Raw genomic sequence first — 25,427 nt, 5'->3', positions numbered from 1 at the left:
ACTAGTTTGGAAGTTTTTTCCACCAGGTCGTGGCAGCGGTGACATTTCGCTAATGGCATTCTGGCGTGTGCACCGGAGCCGGAGCATTGTGTCAGGTGGCGCCGCTGATAGATTTACCTTTATCATCACAGCAGTGATTGCTAATCTTATCTCTGCTAACTGTTGTCACCTGGGCGGCTCTGCTGAGCCACCCAGGACCTTTGGGGCCGTGGCGTGATCCGCCTGCCGTCAGGACACCGTAATGGGCTGAGTTCATTGTGCTCTTCATTAGCATGCTGCCAGCAGCGTGACCGCTGTGGGAGGAAGGGCACGGCGACCTGGCTGAGTCCTCGCTAATTGGGCGATTCCACAGACCTGCGGGCATTTCAGAGGGCACGGAGGAGCACGGCGTGTCTCCAAACTCTGACAGCGATGCTTCTTCATACCCGCGGCCGACACCGCCGTCGTGAAGTGTCCACTCGAGCACGAGACAGCAAGTCAACAAAGGGAGTGTCACCACTGGACCTGGCTCTGTCAGGTTTCAGTCACACAGAGGGGGTTGGAAAATGAATTAGGCATGGAAAAGGCAGCGGCGGAAACAGTAATCCTCTGTCTCCTTTGAAAACATGAAGAAAACAGCCTGTCTGTCTCTCTCTGCCTGTCTCTCTCTCTCTCTCTCTCGCTCTCTCTCGAAAATATCTGCAGGATATGAAGAAGGATTTGGCATCTTAATCCACTCCCTTAGCCTCCTGCCCCATGCTTCTGCTTCTGAAGGCCTTCATGCTGTTTCTTTGGTCACAGGGAGACAGCACTGACAGTATATGTGGAGAATCCCCCTCCGGTGGTCTCTGTGAATCTGACCGTTCCGATACATCAGTGGGTTTTTTTAAGATTCTGAAGCTGGATCAGTCAGAAAAAGCTCTATTAATTACTGACTGATGCCTCTAGAACTGGTCTCTGGTACAACATGCACATTATGTGTTGTTTTTTTAGGCATGATACAGCTATAACACTCAGGTATACAGCTATAAAACTACTTTAGCCATTAGAATAAATTCTGGTCATACATAAAAATAGGCTGAAAAAAGTTGTACTCTGTAACTTTTATTACAGGATTAGGGTTCTGTATTGGCAAGAACGATAAAGAAGTTACTATTCAGTATATTGCAATATTGTAAGCAAGGTGATGTACAGCTCTGGAAAAAAATAAGAGACCACTTCAGTTTCTGATTTAGTTTCTCATTGTTGTTTTTTTATGCTCATTTAGAGCATTTATTTGTAGCTAAAATAATAAAAAGAAGCAGAGCTTTCAGACCTCAAATAATGCAAAGAAAGCAAGTTCATATTCATAAAGTTTTAAGAGTTTAGAAATCAATATTTGATGGGATTTCCCTGGTTTTTACTCTTAGCATGTTAGCATTCTTAGCATTCTCCTCCACCAGTCTTACACACTGCTTTTGGGTAACTTTATGCCTTTACTCCTGGTGCAAAATTTCAAGCAGTTCAGTTTGGTTTGATGGTTTGTGATCATCAATCTTACTCTTTATTATATTCCAGAGGTTTTTGATTTGGTAAAATTTAATCAGCCAATAGAATCAGACAATATTCTGTGAATAACTGCGATTAATCGTTCTTCTTAATGTGCAAGTTTTTATAGTGGATTTTTAAATGTAAAAAAAAAGGAATGAATGTAAGAAATGTAAAATGCTAAGTGCGCGGGCACAAGTGTAGCTATGCTGAGATTGCGCTGTACTGGGCTGAGTGATGAACTCTTGAGATGGATACCTGGTTAAGGTCCGATACTCACTGTACTGGGAAGATTAATGAACTCTTAAGAGGGAAATCTGGTTAGTGTTCTGTTTCTCACTGTACTGAGCTGAGTGATGGACTCTCAAAATGGGCCTTGTGCTGAGATGCTATCTTTTCTTAACTTCTATATTATTATCGGACAGACTTCGACAATTGCTGCTCTCACATTTTGATTGAAAATCGCCTAAAGCCAATGCATAGCAGATTGACTTTTCCACCTCTAATATAGACAAACAGCTGTGTATTTTTATGTTTTGTGTGAAATATAAAAAAAAAGAATTTTAAAAGGCATATTAATGATTGATTAGTGTTTACGTGTAAAATAAATAGCTGAACAGGTGCAGGCATCGCTGTGTCAGGTGGGAATGGCTCATATGCGTTGATTAAATATATATATATAAAAGGCTGTTCACACTGCAGCTGAATGTAAATGACTGTGTAAACTGGCTAGAAGGGTTTACAGAGTGTCAGCCCACGTTCCTCCGAGCTGTTAATCTGCGCTTGGTTATGTATAAGGCTTTCTCAGCTGACAGGGCCTTTCACCTGCGTACCGGCCGGCGACGGACCGCCTCTTCTCCAGTGACAGACAGACAGCACCTCGGGGAGCTGAAAGGACCACTGAGAGAGCTCTAAATGTCAACGAATGAATGGCATTTTCAAAGGCCTGTACATCCCATAATGCTGCGAACGTGTCCTGAGACTCTTGTGTCGTACAGCTTAACAAATATCCGAACATACTTCAGGAAAGTGATGATGCTACTGTTCTTACTGGCTGTAATTTAATAAGTGCACTTGAGGTAATGCTTTATGAAAGATTAATACTGCGAATACTGGGGGTCATGGCACCAGCAGCCCACAGATAATGGACCTGTTATGCCCTGAGCTTTATTGTGATTCATGCTAAACCATTACTGGTCATTATTCTCCATTCCAATCAATTCTCTTTCATTTAAATGTGTTAATTATTAATCTAGGGGGAGGGAAATATGATAAAAGTGATGCTCTGGTGCACTCTGGGTAATGATCTGCTCTCATTGCAAAGCTGCAAACAAGGATGAAGATCCTGCCGCCACATAAATCACAGTGGAATTCATTCGGCATTTTACCGATTTTAACCCAAAATCCGAATCGCAGGAGAAGCAGAGGAGTATTAACGTAATTTGAGAAGCAGCGAGGACCTCATATCAAACTTTTTTTTGTGCGGAAGGAGGAAAAAATATCAGCCGGCAATTCTCTTCACGTTCCCTCATGTAATTCCAGCTCCGCAGTGATCGATGGCGGCTGCAGTTTGCTCAAGGATAAAGCACATAGGAGTGTGCTCGGCTGAACTCAACAACCTGCTGAAGGGGGAAGGTGAATTGCTTTGTGTCGGCCAGGCAGGGGGTTCCAAACCAACACTTACCTCCGCGCACAGGTGTGGTGTCATCACCATTAATAACTATAACATCACTGTTTTGCTTTATTCACCTTTGTCCGTGAAACTAGACAATGCAATTTCTCTCACTTGCGACAAGAATGTATTAATATTGGTGAAGTTTTAAGGGGGAGGACAGTGTTTACATGGTTTTACAATACATACATTCGTTTTTCTGGCATCCAGCATAAGCCTACACTCTAGCGTAAGCCTAACATGCACAAATACATTAGTATGCCAAAGTACACAGATGAGCATGAAATATCTGACCCGTGAGGTTGTTTGAACTATAATGAATGATAATGAAAAATGTAAAATAAAATGCTTCTCTGGCCAGCTTTTGTTTATATTCCTCCCCTGTCTCTCTGTCGCTCTCTGTGTAACTTTAGTTTCCACCCGTTCTCGCTTTTCCGCCCCTTCTTGGACTCCCCATCTCTTTCTCTCCCACCCCCCCCCCCCCCCCCCCCCCAGGCCGTGTCCCAATTCACTAGCCAGGGCAGTGGTAGTGTATTGGACCGTGAAGAATGGTGTGTTTATTTATTTCTTTTTTTCTTTCTTCCTGGGTTTACCTGCTCTGCTCCCAGCACACCTGATCAACTAATTATCTAATTAATAAGCATCTCATTAATAATCAGCTCATTAATAAGCCCTGTCAGAGTAGCAGGAGTGAGTTAAAGTAGATAAAGTGGAAAATTAAAAATATGCTGCAGGCAGGAGGGGACAGGACCAGCACTGAGAAACACTTGGTATAAAATTGGCTGGATTAAGGTGTACAACTTCTTCTGTTAAAAAGTAAAGGTGAAAAGTTACTGCTTTATATTTTATGTTTAACAATTTGCACAAAGTTTATAAATTAAATAGGAGAACATACTTTTATTTGTTAACTGTAATTCAGTATGAAATAAGAAATAGGTTTATAACTAAATTTGTGGAGAATAATTTAAAATCTATAATTTTATCAGGATATAAATTAGCCTATAATAATAATAATAAACTTTATTTATATAGCACCTTTCATACATAAAAATGCAGCTCAAAGTGCTTCACACTAAAATTAATAAATCAGTAAAATATAAAAGTAATATACAACAAATAAAACAATTAAAAAGTAACAATTTCATAAAATTGTAAGAAATAAGACATTTATATTCAAATAAAATATAAAATAAAATAGATTTAAACAAAAATTATAAAATAAGGATAAGAACAGCACAAGCATTAAAAAAATAGCTATAAATATAAAATAAAATAATTAAGTATAAGGGGAACAGAACTAGTACTAGAATGTTTTTAGCTGCTTTTTAAAGCTAGTGACACTCGATGCCTGACGAATATTAATTGGTAAAGAGTTCCATATTTTTGGGGCATAAAAACAGAAAGCTGCTTCACCAGTCTTTCTGTGACTATATTGAGATATACAATATTGGACAGCCCTAACAGCAGGTATTCAGCCCCACTCAGCATTGTTATTGCTTTGTTAGCATTGCTACTGCATAGTTGGCATCGCTATGGCTTGGTAAGCTTTGCCACTGCACTGCTAGCATTATTATTATTGCTTTGTTAGCATCGTCACTGCACTGTTGGCATTGCTACTGCATCAGACATGCTAAGCATTGCTACTTTGCTATTAGAATTGCAGTTGTGGCATTTGCCTTGCCCAGCCTAACTGCCACGTTGTTAGCATTGCTACTACTGTAGCCTCTATCAGTATAGCTACTCTGGAATAAAAAGTGCTATCTCAGTGTTACACTGCTTCTCTCGAACTGGTCACATGTTCATCCAATTAAATCATTTTAATAAATGGGAAATGGTTCTATACAAGCTTTATGTCCTATAAACTAATAAATATAAATGTATATTTATAAGTATAAATGTTTGACTGAGCTTCATAACAGTGTCTAGTGAGCATATAGCATATAGGCTAACAACAGCAACATTTTTCCAATTAAATTATATATATATATATATATTAACATTTTCAAAACCCACCAGAGACCCAAACAATCTCTGCAATCTTTCTCCACGCTGTTTTACGCTGATCAGAGTCTCTTTTAATCAGCAGGGATTGATCATAAAGGACAGGGAAGCCTGAAACCGCAATAATTAGCTTTTCTTCCATGCTTCTCTCTTTCATATACTGTGCTGAGGACACGTATCAGCCAAAGACTTGCTCTCTGATTGGATAGAAGCATCGCGTTGGACAGATCCATGTGCATAAAGTTTAACTCTGCTCAACTGATCATTGCGTTGCGTCCCCTAAACTCGATGGACTGGACCCATGATGCACTGCCTGAATGCAGCTAATAGAGTTGATGGTTCCCTTTGAAAATGAATGGGATACATTGCATTACATCTAGAGGTGTGCCATATCATATCTTACGTGATAATATCCCCAACATTTTTGAATATCGTGAACGGTATTATACCCTGAAATATCGTTCCATATCACCCACCCCTAATTATCACGTCAAGGTACTACTTTTATACTGTTTTTGGCCAAAAAAAAAATCCACACTGTTCTCATTTCCCATTAAATATCTACTACAAACAGATTATATCTGTCCAGTATCATTTATTTTACTGCAGCACTGGATATATGGAGATATATGGAGTGCATTATTAGTACTGTTCAGTAGTGTATTCTTGAAAAAAAAAAATTGTTTTGTTTTGTCATATCGTCAAGAGTATCGTTATCGCAAAAATACCAGGAAATATTGTGATATATTTAGGGCCAAATCGCCCACCCCTATTAGCATCACAATCGCGCCATCTAGTACAACTACAACTCTCTTACAAAAACTTTTTTTTTTTTTTTTAGATCTAAACAAAACCTGTTTTTGTTAAATATCCCTGAATAAATCAGTATCGATATAATAAATATAAATATGATAAAATTGAGACCTAACAAATGGGAATGGCATTGATTCAGAAAATCTGTTACTCTGATACTCAGGATTCACGGACAATTGTTATGGAGATATATAATACTCTGGCATGTGCCAGCCTGCTGCTCTCTCTCTCACTTTTTCTCGCTCTCTTTTATCATCCCATGAGGCCATTGACTGGGAAGCCATTCATTAGCTGGTGCTAATATGTGATGACACTGGGCAGTGAAGCCGTAGGGGAGCAGACAAGAGAGCCCACAGTCTGGACAACCTCATTCCCTCTGTTCACAGCGGGCAGATCCTTTTCCATGTTTTATTCCGTTCGTGTCTTTCTGATGCCTTTGGTGCTGAAAGCGATTGTGAGCCGTCGCGGCTCTCCCGTAGCGTTACACTCGCTGAGCCTTTGATCATTTATTTGTTTTAGCAGCTACATATGCATAATTATGCTTCTAGGATTGGATTACTATACGGCCTTTAGCCATACCATCTGCTTGTTATCGTAAAGAAACTAAATGTTTGTTATGGAGAGAGATCGTGAGTAATCCGTACGCTCTCGCGCACAAAGCACAGAGCACCAGTCTGGAAGAGGAAATCAAACGCTGGCATTTCCTCTGATTTAAACACCGTTTGAAGCCGTATGTCCTGATTGTGTCAACATTCAGCCAGTAAACACTGTGTTTCCTAAATACAGATTAACTACAGAGTCTGCTTATTAACAGCACAACACACATCGCTAATTATACACCAGTTTATACAGTTTATATGGCCAAATGTTTGTAGACATGCCTTCTGGATACAGTCACAGATGTCTAGTCTAGAAGCACTGCCAATTGAAGGGGACTATCTGGAGCAGATAAAAATAATGTATCGACACTGTGCCTAATTCCACGAGTGGGCTAGAGGGATATGAAGCCCCCATTATTGAGCTGTGGAGCAGTGGAACTGTGTTCTGTGGAATGATGGAGCTCCATCAAGTACTTTTGGATGCAACGACTCCAAGCAATGCCTTCCCTTGAAAGTAGAGAATGAGGAATGAATAGACAGATGTCCCAGTGCGTTTTTGAGCATTGAGCTTATTAAGTAGTTATTTGATTTTTATTTAGTGTTCATTTCATATTATTTATTTCAATTGTCCCACCCATTCAGCTTCTACTCAGCTGGTTATCCCCCCATCACTATGATGTCACAACACAAGGAGGGTAAAGACTAGCACATGCCTCCTTCGATACATGTGAAGTCAGACTCTGCCTCTTTTTAAACTGCTGCTGATGCAGCATTGCCGAGTAGCATCACTGCACTAACGCTCGGAGGAAAGCGCAGCGACTCTGTTCTGATACATCAGCTCACAGACGCCCTGTGCTGATCCACATCACCCTCATAACTTCTAGCGTGAAGTGTGCCATTTATTCACCCAGAGAGGGCAAGTCCAATTGTGCTCTCTCCAGGCTCCGCCAGATGATGGCAAGCTGCATGATCAGGATTCGAACCAGCGATCTCCTGGTCACAGTGATAGCACTTTAGTCCGCTAAATCACTTGGCAACCTTAGTTATTTTATGTAATTAAAATTATTCTTTGATTAACAGTCCCTTCCACAAATATCAAAACATTGAAACCAATCCTTTTATTACTGCTGTAGACTAAAAAATGTGAGTTTAACATTAAAATTAATTTAACAAAAAAATTATCTCAATCTCTCTGTTTTTCTCTTGGTCTTTCTCTCTTGTTTTCTGTCAGTCTGTCTCTCGGTCTTTTTCTTGGTCTCTCTCTGTCTTTCTCTCTGTCTCTCTCTCTTGGTTTCTCTCTCTCTTCATATGTCTGTCTCTCTCTTGCCCTCTTTCTGTCTGTCTGTCTCTCTCTCTCCTGGCCTATTGGTTTTACAGTTGGTGTTTTGTCTCTTCCATGTACAGAACTCTCTTTTTTTTTTTTTTACTTTTGCTAAAGAAAATACTGTTTGATTATTCTAGGGCTCCTTTAACATAATAATTTAATGCTGAAAAAGCTCTGTTTATGCCTGATGTGCAGAGCTGAGCAAAACACCACAAGGAATTTCATGTATTTTTCATCCTGTTTTCTTCGAGAAACAGCTCCAGATGAATTCCTCTGTTATTCCTCGGTGAAAATAACGAGGAAACAGGAATGACAGCGCGTTAATAAGACTAATAATCAGCACATTCATTAAATACACGAAACACATTGATGCAGAACGTCTGTTAGCAGCGCTGTGCTAAAATAGCTCTTCTGTCAGCTGAACAGAATTCATTCTCCAATGTTAAATTCATTCCAGTCGCTGGTAAAGAACTTTACTGGGTTGTGCTCAGAATACTCAGACTGAACAGCCGTGTTTTCCTGTGCATTCAGCGCTCAGCACAGCGCTCCAGATCAGGATAGATGTATATTTTATGATGCTGTTGTGTGAATGTAGTGAACATGCGTAGTGCTGCATGTACTCTGCCCTTTAGCACCTGAGCTGCATCGTAAGACATGAACAGAGGAATGAAAGAGGAGGTGAAGGCTTGTATGGGTTGATTTGAAGCTGCAGTCTGACTGAGTGCAGTGGTTGAAGCACAGAGGGTTGATTGGTATGGACAGCATTCTCTACAGCCTTTACACCAATCTAGTGCTGGGCGATATGGGAAAAATCATACCACGATATGGAATTTTTTATATCACAATTACAATATATATCATGATATACCACATTTAAGTATGTTTTCAGTTATTCTTCGAAAAATAGGACAAAATAATATCATTGCTTACTTTTTTCCAACTTTATTTCAAAGTGACATTAAACCAAACTTTCACAAATGACAATTACTACCTTTTAGTACAGCAATATATCTGTATCAAATGAAAACAGATGAGGTAGATGCAGTAGCAATTTTTTCAAAAGAACAATGCGTCTCCATTGTTCAGCTCTCATGAGTTTAATAACGTAAAGCATGTCGTAAAACGGCGTGTCCGTCAAATAACGTAAAGCAGCGCCATCTCCCAAAACCACATTATGAAGCTTTTTTTTGCGAAGATTACTTTATTAGCACTTATATAAACCGAGTTTATGCAAAGTGACCATGCCCATACATTACATCATAGCCTACTTTACATATTTGCATGAATAATTGATGAAATTACTGTAGAAACGATAGGAACGATAGAAGGTAAGTAGCACGATAGACACTTTTTTTTTTATCGTCCCCACGATATTTATCATCAAATCGCACAGCACTACACCAATCTGCCATAACATTAAAACCAGTTAAACAAGAGAGAAGTAACATTTAATTTTATTTTCCTCTATTAATGACCCTTTTAGGAAAGCAAAACATGAATTCATACAGCTTTCTACAGCTTATTAATATGCATATGTTTATCATATGCATTTTAATAAGTTATCATAAGTTCAATATATGGACTAAAATGTATTTATATAGCACATTTACAACTGATATCTTATTAAAGGGATATATTCATAAACCTTAAACCTTTTAACATTTTGTTACCTTACAATCACAAATGTAAATGTATTTTATTGAGATTGCAAGTGACAAAGTAGAGCATATTGTGAAATAGAACAAAAATGATATTTGTATTAATTTTATTTTATATAGTTTGATGTGCAAAAGTATTGAGCCCCCTTTAAACTAAAACCCCTAAATAGAATCCAGTGCAACCAACTGCCTTTAGAGTCAGATAATGAGTTAATGAGTTAATAGAGTCCAGCTGTGTGTAAATATAAACACCTGTTCTGTAAAGACCTCCGTGGTTTGTTAGTGAACACTAGTGAACAAACAGCATCATTAAGACCAAATGAAGATCACCAGACTGGTCAGAGATAAAGTTGTGGAGACGGGTAAGGTTATAAAGCAGGATTAGGTTATACATACAAGCTTAGAGCATCCCAAGCAGCACTGTTCAATCCATCATCCAAAAATTAATTTAAAAAAAAGTATTCTACAACTATTTCTACAATCCTTCGAAGTCATGAGCAAGGAGCAGATTGAGCAAGGAGAGCACTGCTCAGAGAAGCAGACAAGAGGCTCATGGTCACTCTGGAGGAGCTGCAGAGATCCACAGCCATGTTTGGTCAGATAAGAGCAAAGTTGAACTTTTTGACCTAAATTCAAAGTGCTTTATGGGGAGGAAAAGTAACACTGCTTATGATACTGAACACACTGGCTGTGTCCAGAAACCCCAAAAGTGTCTCTTTTTTTCCTACCGATCCTCCTCCTCTCCTCCGTTACCCGGAAACTGATTTCGTGACGCCATCTTTGTCGCCTGTCTGAATACCGTAGGAGACGAAAGAACCCGCTTAAAACCCGCCTCGAATAGGCTTCCAACGGAGGGTACATCAGTGCATCCTACTCCGGAAGACTTTTAGTGATTTTCCAATGACATCACTGCATCCACGCCCACAGAGCACGCGGGAACGGAGAAGGCAACGCCCAAATATACGCATATTAATTAACTAGGTTCCTTATCTAATTAAACAGCCAGTAAGGCAGTAATATAATGTTTAGTTTAGGTAAGCTGTATGTTCAGTAAAACTATATTAATGACCCTATATGTAACATGTTGTTGTACATATACACATCATTTCAACATGAAAAATATAATATTTATTATTATATTTATTATTTATTAATTAGTTTTTGTTTTATTCCATTCAATTAAATCACATTTCACTATTAAAATAATTTAATATTTACATATGCAACCTTCATCAATAGCAAATCAGGCTGTACTTTGAAGCTTAATATGCTTGTCAAAGTTATGATCTCTAGAATTTGGAGTTGTGTTTATTGATTTCTCGTTTTTATTTTTGTATGCGGAAGCTGTGATTGGCTGGGCAGTATCCGGCATGTGCTGAAAGTGAGCGTTGTGATTGGCTCAGTTCAATGGTAGTCAACATCCTATCTAAAAGGGATCAGCTGTCCCATTTCCCCAATTACAGCTCCTTCCCTCCATTCCTCCTCCTCCTCTCCTCGATTCCTCCACCTTCTTCCGGGGTAGGAGAGGAGGAGTAGGAAAGGAGGAGTAGAAGAGGAGGAGTAGCAAAAGTTTCTGGACGCAGCCACTATCTCCTCTGTGAAACATGGTGGTGGCAGCATCATGCTGTAGAGATGCTTTTCTTCAGCAGGAAGAAAGATGGGAAGATGGATGGAGGTATAGAGTACAGGGTAATGCTGTTAGAGAACCTGTAGGAGATTCACCTTCCAGCAAGACAATGACCTTAAACATACAGCCAGAGCTACAGTGGAATGGTTTAGCTTAAAAAAATCTTCATGTGTTATTCTCAGCTTTTACCTATCTGTGTGACGCAATAGCTTTGTGAAGATTCTTTAGTCAGAAATGAATAATTTTAGATTTAAATGTGTGTTGGCTGATTGACTGCCGTAATAAAGTTATCAATTTTGGACAGATCTTCAGAAGCGCTGAATGTTAAAATGATTCTTGGCTATTACTACACTTTTTCTATTTTTTTTACTTCCTTCATAACGTTATATAAATAAATGTTTCATTTTTCCTTAATGCCGGTCCAGTTGGATCTTGTCCCACTGTCTCTGTGTTTAGATGTGTGATGTAGTGTAGTGATTGTGGCTGATATGCTTCTGAAACAGTTGAGTAACTGTGGCAGCGCTGCTGCTGCTGAGCTCAGCGTTTTTGGTTTCAGTGAGTTTAGTGCTGCTTAAGTGGAGTCAGCGGCGGCTCAGAGAAGCAGCGGCATTAACCCAGACATCACAGCATCCTCATCCAGAATAATGAGCACACAGCGCCAGCAACTGATCTCATGCTATTCTCTCTCTCTCTCTCTCTCTCTCTCTCTCCTCATTCACTCTCTCTCTCTCTCTCTCTCTCTCCTCATTCACTCTCTCTGTCTCTCTCTTACTCTCCCACCTCCTGCTCTCTCTCTCCATGTCTATCTCATTCTCTTTCGCTTTTTCTCTTTCACTGGTCTTTCACTGTCTGTCTTTCACTGTCTCTGTCTCTCATGCTCTCTTTCTCTCTCTCTTCCTGTCTTTCTTACTCTCCCTGTCTTTCTTACTGTCTGTCTTTGATTGTCTCTGTCTTTTACTGTTTGTCTATGACTGTCTCTGTCTTTGGCTATCTCTGTCTCTTTCATGCTCTCTGTCTCTCTCTCTCCCTTTCTATCTTTCTCACTCTGTCTGTCTTTGATTGTCTCTGTCTTTGACTGTCTCTGTCTTTAACTGTCTCTGTCTGTCTCTCTCATGCTCTCTGTCTCTCTCATCCTCCCTATCTTTCTCACTCTGTCTCTGACTCTGTCTCTCATGCTCTGTCTCTCTCTCTCCCTTTCTTTCTCACTCTGTCTGTTTTTGACTGTCTGTCTGTCTCATGCTCTGTCTCGCTCTTCCTCCCCCTCTCTCGCTCTCCCTCCCTCTCTCTTTCTTTCCTTCTTTCTTTTTCTTTCTCTCTTTCTCTCTCTCTCTCTTTGTTAACTAATATCGTGACTCCTGAGGTCACTCAGGAATATTTTTTCAGTTTTGAAAGAGAAACAGTGTTTCTAGTGTTTGCGCTCTGTTTTAGGCAACGTCTCCTTTTTTCTCTCAATGTGGCTTTTACACCTCAAACTTTTTTATCCTTCGTTTTAAATATGTGCGGAAAGCGAGGTTCAGGTATCTGCTAATCCATTTTATTTTTGGACAGACAAAACTGTCTGGTTACATCAGTCACAAGCGTCTGACACTGACACAGTGAGGATTCTCTTTAGACTCGTGAGATCTAGGGTTTTAATTGATTTTTTTAAATTATTAATTTAAATGTAAGACAAGGCATGAGGATGAGCTCTGCTACCCTCCTCATCTCTTTATGCTTTTCTGTTTTTAAATGATGATTTTAATGGCTGAGATTTTAATGGCTTTAAAGTGACGTAAATATTACAACACGATTGATTTACACTAAAATGTATATGTATAATATAAATGTATAATAAGTCTCTCTCTCTCTCTGTCTCTCTCTCTGTAGAGGATTTGAAGGAGAAGCTGCAGGAGTTTGTGGAGGAGACGAACGCTAAGCATCCAGGCTTCATCAAGGTGGTGCGTCACAGTAAGCAGGAGGGTCTGATTCGCTCTCGTGTGAGCGGCTGGAGGGCCGCCTCCGCCCCCGTGGTGGCTCTGTTCGACGCCCACGTAGAGTTCAACGCTGGCTGGTGGGTGACATTACTGTCTGACACAATTCATTAATATTGAGGAGGCTCGAGGGACAAATACTGAATTAATATTGAATGAACATCCGTTAGACGGTGTGTGTAGTGATGATGATGTTCTTCAGTGTTGGGCTACATTCACACAGCAGGTCATCTGCATGTCTGTGTGAACAGCAAAAACATGTTTAATCTGATGTTTTTTATTCTGATTTAGGCCACTTGAATATGTGGCATTGAAATCCATTACATATCTGATTTGTGGTAATGTGCTTCAGTCTAAACCAGAGACTGTAAAAAAAGATGGACGCCGTGTCGCCGTTCCCATTCATTCAATAAAAATGAAGCCAAAATCTTCCACCATGTTGGCGATCCTGACACCCGATTCTGCGCAGTAGAGACCAGAGGAGGGAGAAAGACTGTGGAGAGACAGCCTACTCATATGAATAACCCCGCCCCTGAAGGCTGCCTCGAGGTCACAGGCTGCAGAGCGGAGCTGACTGTCTGTTATCGGTCCTGCCCATAACCAGCCCTTTTAAAATAACCACACCTTTTTTGAGCTTAATAACGTTTATAAAAACGAATTCTGTGGGGATATAAAAATTTGACAATATAAGCAGAGGTTACACTACCTGCTGCATTTAAATAATGGAGGTAGAATTACAGTATATTAGAAAAAAACGTGATTGAAAGTTGTCTGTTTTGCCATTGAAACCTATGGGAATGGGTGGGGTTACACAGCTTTCTGAAACCGAACAGCAGGGGGCGCCCGACCTGTGGTGGCTTCACTTTTGAGAGACGATGCTCTGTCCAGCTATACACAGTCTATGTTCTAAACTACTAAAGAGAAATTGGAAAATGGACGTGAATAGATTAATAAAAGGACAACAGAGTGAGGGAGGGTTTCTGTGATGGAACTGAAGGTCACTGATATCATAAATATTTGGACTGATTTCTCTGTTCCATTAATATTGAAAGGTATGTGTTGCAACTGCAACTTATTGTTTCTATTGTGGCCGAACACAGCCACAGGGAAGTATGGCTGCTAGAGCATTAAAATAATATTATAATATATCAGAGTATTTAACAGATAACACTATACTTGAGGATGTATGAAAAAACACTGAATATATTTTATAGAATACTACTGAAAATATTATGTCTTGATTAAATATTATGTGTAAATATTTTATTAATTATGTCTATTGTGTAAACAACAGTAACTTACCATGGATTTTGTATGAAATAATAATAAAATGCAATAATAACAGAAACCTATCACACTAATAAAGTGTATTATTTTAGTGAGTATCACATTCTCACTAATACATGAAAAAATGAGTTTCTCTGAATTGCAAGGAATTCAAATCTACTACTTCTAATTCCAGTTTGAATTCACCTCAACTTTCTGTGTGGTGGATTTAATTTAAACTAATTTGGGACTCTATTACCTGCTGTGCGAATGTGGCGTGCGTGTGTGTGTGTGTGTGTGTGTGTGTGTGTGTGTGTGTGTGTGTGTGTGTTTCTGCGAGTGTTTGCCTGCAAGTGTGCCTCTCTGTGTGTCTCTCTTTCTCTGTGTCTTTCACTGTACACGTGTCTCTCTGTGCACGTTTGTGTCTCTGTGCATGTGTGTCTCTCTGTTTCTCTCTCTTTGTCTCTCTCTCTCTGTCTGTGTCTCTCTCTGCCTGTCTCTCTCTCTGCGTGTGCGTCTCTGTCTCTCTCTCTCTCTCTCTCTGTTTCTTTGTGCGTGTGGGTCTCTGTCTCTCTCTCTCTCTCTCTCTCTGTGCATGTCTCTCTCTGTGCATGTCTCTCTCTGAGCTTGTGTCTCTCTGACCTTGTGTCTCTCTCTCTGCGCGTGTGTCTCTGCTCGTCTCTCTCTCTGCACGTGTGTCTCTCTGCTCGTCTCTCTCTCTGCACGTGTGTGTCTCTCTCTGCACGTGTGTGTCTCTCTCTGCACGTGTGTCTCTCTCTGAGCTTGTGTCTCTCTCTCTCTGCACGTGTGTCTCTCTGCTCGTCTCAATCTCTGCACGTGTGTGTCTCTCTCTGCACGTGTGTGTCTCTCTCTGCACGTGTGTGTCTCTCTCTGAGCTTGTGTCTCTCTCTCTGCACGTGTGTGTCTCTCTGTGCGTGTCTCTCGCTGCACGTGTGTGTCTCTCTCTGCGCGTGTGTCTCTCTCTGCGCGTGTGTCTCTCTCTGCGCGTGTGTGTCTCTCTGCGCGCGTGTCTCTCTCTGCGCGCGTGTGTCTCTCTGCGCGCGTGTGTCTCTCTGCGCGTGTGTGTCTCTCTGAGCTTGTGTCTCTCTCTCTCTGCACGTGTGTGTCTCTCTGTGCGTGTCTCTCGCTGCACGTGTGTGTCTCTCTCTGCGCGTGTGTCTCTCTCTGCGCGTGTGTCTCTCTCTGCGCGTGTGTCTCTCTCTGCGCGTGTGTGTCTCTCTGCGCGCGTGTCTCTCTCTGCGCGCGTGTCTCTCTCTGCGCGCGTGTCTCTCTCTGCGCGCGTGTGTCTCTCTGCGCGTGTGTGTCTCTCTCTGCGCGTGTGTGTCTCTCTCTGCGCGTGTGTGTCTCTCTCTGCGCGTGTGTCTCTCTCTGCGCGTGTGTGTCTCTCTGCGCGCGTGTGTCTCTCTGCGCGCGTGTGTCTCTCTGCGGCCGTGTGTCTCTCTCTGCGGGCGTGTGTCTCTCTCTGCGGGCGTGTGTCTCTCTCTGCGTGCGTGTGTCTCTCTCTGCGCGTGTGTGTCTCTCTCTGCGCGTGTGTGTCTCTCTCTGCGCGTGTGTGTCTCTCTCTGCGCGTGTGTGTCTCTCTCTGCGCGTGTGTGTCTCTCTCTGCGCGTGTGTGTCTCTCTGTGTGGTTGTGTGTCTGTCTGTCTGTGTGTGTTGAATGAGCTGAAGCTTGAAAAGATGAAACCTCTGAGGTGACACTTACAATCAAATCAGCTCCTTTGATCCAGGCAATACATCCAGGTGTTCCCCTTTGAAGACAAAGCATAATTCAGTCTTTACCACAATAACCCCCCCCCTCCCTCCCCTCCCCTTCTAATCTTCCTTATCATTACAGACTATCTGAATCACACACTGCATTCCACAGCTCGCGTAGTGTAGTCTACTACACTCAATCCCTCAACAGCCTGACCCAGAAACGTCAGCGGCGTCTGAACAACATCCAGAATCTTTCTGACTTTAATCTGCTTTTACCTGATCCTAAACCCCAAACACTACAGCGTGAGTCTACATCAATTCCCCGGCCTGAACCTCAGCTTAGAACCGAATCTCCTCTCCGGCTCGTCCGCTCGCTCAGACGTTTAGCCGACACATGCTCTCTCTCTCTGTGTTCCTGATATTTAATAAACCTGCTCACGCTTCCGTATGATGATAAGCATCTGTAATAAGAAGCTGCTCTTCTTTAATCTCGGTTCTGTTGCTGTGTCTTAGGGCGGAGCCTATTCTCCAGAGGATCCAGGAAGACAGAACACGGATCATATCGCCGTCTTTCGACAACATTAAATACGATACGTTCGAGGTGGAGGAGTACCCGCTCTCTGCTCAGGGCTTCGACTGGGAGCTGTGGTGTCGATACCTGAACCCACCCAAGTCCTGGTGGAATCTGAACAACAGCACTGCACCAATCAGGTAGAGGTTTTTACCATATATGGACAAAATACTCACTCATATTTAGTTAGGGATGCACGATTATGTCACGAATATAATGGAATTGGACGATAATTGTAACTTCCTTTTCTTTTTTTTTTTTTTTTTTTTTTTAACTAATCATTAGCTTCGACTGATATGTCCAATATTTCAAACCCATACCACAGTAAAATGGTTTGCAGTTCCGTAATCCTGAGAGTCAGATGGTTTAAATGGTGTATAACATGTCCACATTGGATCAAATATGGACGTACAAAAAACGCAAATATGCAAATTATGAATCATATTTTTAATAATAAAAAAAAAAATGCATATTTTGCCCTAAATGTTAATTTTCTGAAAGGAAATACAGCTAAATAAATAGCTAGATAACCAGCAGAGATTCTAAGCTTTAATACGCCATATTGGGTGTCTATATTGAGCCTGTAATTATTCATAAACACAGCCAGATATTAATTATGACATTTTTCTGGCCCGTGGGCGAGAATAAGAGGACACATTAAGAGGTTAATAATCATTGGCATTGGCTGATATGGCCAATATTTCAAACCGATGCTGCTGATGTATTTATTGTATGCTTGTGAATAGACCCAAGCGATAAGCGACCCGATCTGGCTATGTTAATACAAGAGGCCGACACAGTATTAAAAAATCCTTTAGCAAAAACTAGACAAAATATGTGTAAATGGAGATGAATATATATATGCTTATATTAACCAAATAAATAAGTGAATTAAGACTTAAATCAAGCTAAAATCACAGATTATTTGGCCTAATATTGGACACAAAAATCAGAATAACTTGATTTTTTGGTGACTTTTTGTGTTTATTTGGAGTCAAATTACTTCAAATAAGGAGAAAATTTTAAGTAAGTATGATTAAGATAATTATTCCTAAAAAAAAAAACATTTACAGTGCTCAGTAAGACACATTCTTATCAGAGAAAAAAAAGATTTATCACCTTGAAACTAGATCATTTAACTGTATATATTAGATAATAATATCTAATATATCTGGAGAGTTGTTAACTTGTGGTTTCTGAGGTGCTTCACTTTTTCCACATTTTGTTACATTACAGCCTTATTCCAAATTGTATTCAATTAATCTCTTTTCTTAAAATTCTACACAAAATACCCCATTATGACCATGTGAAAAAAGTTTTCTTGAGAGTTTTGAAAATGTATTAAAATAAAAAAACAAATCATATTTACATAAGTATTCACAGCCTTTGCTTAATACTTTGTAGAACCACCCTTGGCAGCAACTACAGCCACAAGCTTGGAACACCTCTCTTTAGGCAGTTTTGCCCATTCTTCTTTGCAGTACCTCTGAGGCTCTTCTTAGTTTTTTATTTTTAATACATTTTCTGAACTTTTTTCACAAGGTCATTATGGGGTATTTTGTGTAGATTTTTGAGGAAAGAGATTAATATAATAGAATAAGGCTGTAATGTAACGAAATGTGGAAAAAGCTTCAAAATAAAAAAAACTAAGAAATCACATTTAAGCAAGTATTCTTCAGCGCTTCAGAGGTACTGCAAAGAAGAATGGGCAAAACTGCCTAAAAAGAGGTGTGCCAAGCTTGAGGCTGTAGTTGCTGCCAAGGGTGGTTCTACAAAGTATTAAGCAAAGGCTGTGAATACTTATGTAAATATGATTTCTTTTTTTTTTTTAATACATTTTTAAAATGTTAATTTTAAGAAAATAGATTAATTTAATACAATTTGGAATAAGGCTGTAACGTAACAAAATGTGGAAAAAGTGAAGCGCCTCAGAATCCACAAGTTAACAGCTCCCCAGATAAGAGCAGCTAAATGCTTCACAGAGTATATCGGTTTGTTTAACACGTTTAAGTTACTACATGATTCCTTATGTGTTCCTTCATAATCTGAATCACTTCACTATTCATTTACTATGTAGGAAAAAAAATAAATAAATAAAAAATAGTGAAAAAAAAAAAAAAAGGGGGCGTTCACTCTTTTGACTGGTACTTTACTATCTATAAAAATATACAAAGGCTGAATCTGACTCTCAACATTTAAATAAAATCAGGGTGAAATACATTATTGGTGTCAGAGTGAGGAACACACGCACTCGTGCACAGTCAATAGCCAGCACAGTTTTTTTGTAATGCCATTAATGCATTCAGCTGGTTTGACCCTTTTAACCAGTTCCAGACTAAAACTGCTGCCCACACACTGTATGTTGCTATGATACAATCAGTGTGTTTCACTGAGAACTCTGCTCTCCTCTGCTGCTGTTATAGTGGCCTCTTGTGTATCGCATACAGTAGAATGAAGAAGTTTTGGGCACCGCTGATCATTTTCATGATTTCCCTTTATAAATCCCTGGTTGTTCAGATTAGCAATTTCAGTTAAATATATCATATAACAGATGAACATTTGAGAAGTAAAATGAAGTTTATAGGATTTACATAAAGAGTGCAATAATTCTTTAAACAGAATTAGGCAGGTGCCTTTCTGTGCTTTCTGGAATTATGTAATGCTGTTACCAGTGAATTCAATCAAATCCACACAACAATGCTTTGTAATCTAGTAGAAATCCTTCACTTGACAGTAGAGAGAGAGTTACTCCAACAAAAACAGGAAAAGCCCTTTAATACTCTAAAAATATATATATTTAAAATTAGACAGCCTGTTTCTGTTTCAGTTGAGTTTATATTTTACCTTTTTATTTATTTCATTTAATGTCTTACTTTTTTTATTTATTTCATTTTTTTGTCCTTTTATTTGTTTACTCTTTTATGTTTGGGCCTTTTACCTTTTACATTTATTTAATTTATTTTTTTATTTACTGTTAATTTTTGGATTTTTTAATATATTTTATTTAGTTTTTGTCATTTTATTCCATTTTTTTATCTTTTTATTTTTTTTTCTGCCATTTGCTTTCTTTATAATCTTAATGCTATAATCTTACACTGCTTAATGTTTTAGTCTTCTATTAGTTTTTATCTTTATTTGACTGCTTTAAATTTTAGCCTGTCCCCTTATCCTTTTATTCTGAATTATTTTATTTCTTCTTAATTAAATCAGAATTGTTTGTTTTCTTATGCTTTTGCTATTTAATTTTTATTGTCTTGTTTATGAACTTTATTAATTTATCTTAATTTATCTTAAAAAGTATTTAATAAAAATATTTAATCAGTTTATTATCAGTTTTTTATTTTAATTTAAATCCCTTAATTGATTGATTGAAGGTTATTAGAGCATTTATTTGTGTTTTTTAAATCAGCTTTAATTTATCTGCACAGTTAATATGCTCTGCTGCGTCTGTCTGTACAGGAGTCCGGCTCTGATTGGCTGCTTCGTGGTGGACAGGGAGTACTTTGCTGAGATCGGGCTGCTGGACGAGGGCATGGAGATCTACGGCGGGGAGAACGTGGAGCTGGGTGTGAGGGTGAGTGATGAGCAGACTTGCCGCAGGCCGTAGCTAATGAAGATAATGGCCTCCCTCCTGAAGGATTAACAACAATAATGGCTTCCCCTGCTTTTGGCAGGACTTGCAGAAACTCTGTCACTTTATTCCTGCAGCCACTGATCACAGTCATTTCCCACTGCTGCCAGCCTGAGATTAGAACGCCTGAGAAAAGTGGACCAAAAATTAAATACTGATCTATAAATTCAACTACAGAGCCTTACGGGTGATGAGTTTAATCATCACTATGCACTGACATGCCTCAAGTCTTGTCCCATGACTTTTGCCATGTTCCATATACAGCTCTGGGAAAAAAAAGAGACCACTTAAAAATTTAGTTTCTTTGATTTTACCAAATTGAAAACCTTTGGAATATAATCAAGAGAAAGATGGATGATCACAAGCCATCAAACCACCAAGCTGAACTGCTTGAATTTTTGCACCTGGAGTAAAGGCATAAAGTTATCCAAAAGCAGTGTGTAAGACTGGTGGAGGAAAACATGCCAAGATGCATGGAAACTGTGATTAAAAACCAGGGTTATCCCACCAAATATTGATTTCTGAACTCTTAAAACTTTATGAATATGAACTTGTTTTCTTTGCATTATTTGAGGTCTGAAAGCTCTGCATCGTTTTTGTCATTTCTGCCATTTCTCATTTTCTGCAAATAAATGCTCTAAATGATAATATTTTTATTTGGAATTTGGGAGAAATGTTGTCTGTAGTTTATAGAATAAAACAACAATGTTCATTTTACTCTAAAATAAACCTATAAATAGCAAAATCAGAGAAACTGATTCAGAAACTGAAACGGTCTCTTAATATTTTCCAGATCTGTAATCTAAAGATTGCTGCACTGAGCTGTGGGATGGATGTATATATATAATGTGTGTGTGTGTGGGGGTGTGGGGGATCTCCTGTTTAAATATGGACTGTGTGATTTCTGCCAGAGTCACTTATAGTACCATTCAAAATTTGGACAAACCAAACTCTTCTCATTCAATGTGTTTTCTTTCTTTTTATGATTTTTTTTACACTGTAAATTCAGTAATACAGCCATTATTACATAAGTTATACTGGAACACATGGGATTATTAAGTAATCAAATGGTGTTAAACAAACCAGAATATGTTTTGTACACATATTTATATTTATAGCACATATTTATATTTTAGGTTAGGAATGGCGCCAATATGTTTATATTGAGGGTGTCCGCTCCAGAGTGTCCTATTCTTTTGGCAATACTTTTTTTTCCTATTTTTTCCCCACTTTCTCCCAGTTTAGCTAGGACAATTGTCCCACCCATTCAGATACTAGTCAGCTGTGTATCCCAGGGTTCATACATGTTTTAACTAATACATTTCCATGATTTTTTCATGACTTTTCCATGCCTTCAAGGCAAATTTTCATGACCAAACGATTTTTAAAACATCAGTGCAGACATGGACAATGAAAGCAACAATCTAAATCTAAACAAATCTAACTAAAATAATAATTAAAACTGACTTTAAAACTGACACTCAATGTTGACACTCAATCTTTAATAATAAAACGTGTGTCAGAGTCTGAGAGCTCCATTGTGTAGGGCTAAATTAATAATTTAACTCTAAGCTGACATATTTTGTTAGATCAAAATAGATTTTCTAGTGATGCCACAACACAAGGAGGGTGAAGACAAGCACATGCCTCCTCCGATACATGTGAAGTCAGACTCCGCCTATTTTTGAACTGCTACTGATGCAGCATTCCTGAGTAGCATCAACAGTGGACTCGGAGGATAGCGCAGCGACTCAGTTCTGATACATCAGCTCACAGACGCCTTGTGCTGATTGACATCACCCTAGGAGTGATGAGGGGAAAGAGCGCCATCTACCCACCCAGAGAGAGAGAGCAAGCTGCATGACTGGGATTCGAACCAGCGATCTCCCAATTATAGAGGCGGTGCTGGAAATACTTCTTTACAGGAACTAAAGAAGCTGTGTGTGTCTGTGCATGTAAAGTAGCTGAATGTATTCATTAGAAGGCATATAATCATGTAGTTGTTAATGCAGGGTATTCAGTATACTGTGGATAATATAGTTAAGACAGAATGAATATAAATGAGTTAAAGTTAATTGTGTGCTGAGAGTGAACGGATTACGTGTTTGAAGTGGTCCTCTCTCGGTTGTGCGTGGGAGTGTGTGGGAGTGTGTGTGGGTGAGCAGGTGGATAGGTGTGTGTGTGTGTGGGGGTAGGTTTGTGTGCCTGTATTTCAGTGCTTTTGTTTGTGAGCAATTGCTCTGAAAGTCATCCAGAAGTGAAATGTATTCGATATTTTAAAGATCAGTGTGGAGCTTGTCCAACCTTCACTGAGCCTCTGCTTAAACACCAGAATCATCCAGACAGAATCTCTATTTTTATTGTGTTGTGTTCTGAAGGTTTTCTACAGTTTGTTAAATATTCAGTATATTAACTGTATCAGTAGTTTGACTCTGAATTCTAATACAAACACTGACATGCTAAAAAATCATGAGACAGCAGTTTGCAAATCGATCTTGAAGTTTTACCTCAGAGAACGGCTTTGGAGTGCACACACCTAAGTGACATGAATTATGGAATTTGGAGCCAGGCCAGACAGTGGAAGCCAGACAGGGGTTGGAATCACAGGAGTCATAGATTGGGAGGGTTGAGTCTTAGGGAGTTTAGAGCACCTATGTTTCAATAAAAATATACATGGGGGCACTCCCAGAATATGTGCAAAAAGGTACCATATGCACCATGAGAACAAAATGTACGTAAAGGACAGGGTATGAGGTGCACAAAATAACGCTTACAGGGTGTTAATAATATTTAAACACAAAGTATTGATGAATTAACTGATGGTTTCTATTTTTTGAGGAGAAGATAATTTTATTTCAGACTCCATGCCAATCAATTTGATCATCAGAAAGTTTAAGTTCTTTTTTGCAGACGGACAGTCCATTTCTGTACAAAGTATTTCGTTTTTTTTTTTCTTTTTCTTTTTGGTAAGTCTGATGTAAGTTTTGGGATTTAGGGCCCTCTCTGGTGAGAATGGGTAATTGCACAGAGCATGTGGAAGAATAATTTTAAACTGGGTGGGTGTTGCGGTCTCCTTTCAATGCAGATGAACCGATTCCAGGTTTGTCGTTTTGTTGTTTCCCCTTTCCATTAGGCTGCACTGTAAGCTTAATGAAGGCAGTGTGAGACTCTTGTTCTGTTGGCATAAGTATGCAATATAGGCTCTGATATACTGCACAGGTTCTGGTTGTGAATTGGCAACAGGGCAGACATTTCTTACTTAATTTCTGGAGAATAGAAGGAAACGGAACTACGCTGTTTATGCTAATATACAGTCATTAGTGCAGACACCTCAGTGTATTCAGAATGTGGTACAGCTTCTCCACTTGGAGAAGCTGATTGGTCAGCCATTCTACATAAACCACAACCTGAATCATTGAGAGTGTCATAAATCTGATTATACCCCACTGTTTTAGTTTTATTTTTTGCTTAAATGTTTGCATGTTCTTCATGCAGTGAGTTATTTATTGTTTCTCATCTTGTACCACGTGAACTGAGCACATTTATTAGATGTTTCAGATGATGGATGACGTGTTGGAGTGTCTGAGAGAAGCTAATCAGAGAGTCAACAAGCAGAACGCGAGTTGAGGGCAGGAGAACCACGAGCACTCATCAGATCCTGTAAAAACAGATCGGGCTCTTCTCCCAGTACAGTCACGGCCTATACATCCAGCACCATCTGCAGCCCGTGCGGCGATATAATTATCAATCACTAATCACTCTAACAGGAGCAGGATGAGGGCGAGAAGGATATGACCCTCCCTGCTAATTTTCCCTGGCTGAATGACATGCTTTTAAGATGTTTTATTCTGGATAATAGCCCACTGATTGCTTTTTCTGTGGGAACAAGCACAATTTCATTTCAGAAACTTTTTTTTTTTTTTTAAATTCCTCATACGTCCTTTTTTCTTTTCACCATCAGCTGCGTATATAAGAAGCGTGAATCATTCTGATTGCTTTAGCACTTACAAAAGAGGCCCAGCGTGGAGGATTTTTACCCAGACGCCGAGTCCTTGCTTGTCCCAGGTTAAAGCAGCATTGGGCGGTGGCGGTTCTGCGGGAGCTGCCCCTGCTCCTCTGGGTTAATTGCTCCTCTGTGTGCCGACCTGCCGCAGCAGAACAGCAGATCTGGGAGGGAGAGGAGAGCTGTGGGACTCAGCCACAGAGGCCCTGGCACTGATCCCAGAGCTGGAGCTCCACTTCAGGTCCAGCAGAGCCCAGCTGCATTCAACATATTGGGCCTGGCTGGTGACCACCTGCTCTGCCTCTTAATGCCATGGCTGCTTTTTTATGCCAGAAAGAGAAAGTGTAGCTTTAATCAGGCTGAATTTTAAATTGCATTTTTTTTTAATAAGGCAGAGCTCACAAGATCCCTGAAATTTCTAAAGATGGTCAGTGTTCAGCCTTACTCACAAGGTAACACCTCACTACTTATACATGGGTGAATGTTTCCAAGCCAAAGTAGCAATTCATGATCAGTTCACATACTGCTATGCTCCTGTGACGTCTGGCATATTAGTGTATGTTGTTTTAATACAGGGTACTGGAATTGGTCTACAGTGGTGTGAACATTTTTTTTGCATGTCTGTCACTCCTGGATCTTCTAGATCATCAAACAAACACACAATGCAGTTTGTTAATGAAGGATTTTATTATTAAAGGAGAAAAAATATCAAACAAACTTGGGTTCTGCAGCAGGACAATGATCCAAAACTCACTAGAAAGTTAAAGTCCTAACCTGAATCATATTGAGATGAAGTGGAATGACCTTAAAAATGTACTACAGCACTGTAAAAGACTCACTGCAAGTCAAACCAACCAGCTATTAGGTTTAGGGGCAAACACTTTTTTTTACTAAGGGCCATGTAGGCTTGGGTTTTATTTCCCCTTAGTAATAAAAACCTTTATTTAAAAACTGCATTTTATGTTTAAACATTTGCTGAAACATTTAAGAGTGACAAACATGCAAAAAAAAGGTTGAAAGTTGAGTTATATGTTCAGGCCATTTAAAACAGGCTAAAATATTAGTTTAAT

At 39.5% G+C, this 25,427-nt stretch overlaps 1 protein-coding gene across 1 annotated transcript in view; it reads left to right on the top strand.

The window, feature by feature from the left end:
• Positions 1 to 25,427, top strand: part of galnt18b (UDP-N-acetyl-alpha-D-galactosamine:polypeptide N-acetylgalactosaminyltransferase 18b) — a 158,845-nt gene that overhangs the window by 87,271 nt on the left and 46,147 nt on the right. Inside the window, exons 4-6 of the mRNA XM_007254660.4 lie at positions 13,067 to 13,250; positions 16,666 to 16,863; positions 20,183 to 20,297. Of these exons, the coding sequence (XP_007254722.3) occupies positions 13,067 to 13,250; positions 16,666 to 16,863; positions 20,183 to 20,297 (497 nt within the window). The remainder of the gene's footprint in view (positions 1 to 13,066; positions 13,251 to 16,665; positions 16,864 to 20,182; positions 20,298 to 25,427) is intronic.

The sequence above is a fragment of the Astyanax mexicanus genome, chromosome 16 (assembly GCF_023375975.1).
Source record: "Astyanax mexicanus isolate ESR-SI-001 chromosome 16, AstMex3_surface, whole genome shotgun sequence".
NCBI classification, from domain to species: domain Eukaryota; kingdom Metazoa; phylum Chordata; class Actinopteri; order Characiformes; family Acestrorhamphidae; genus Astyanax; species Astyanax mexicanus.
This window is presented reverse-complemented; position numbering and strand designations above follow the sequence as displayed.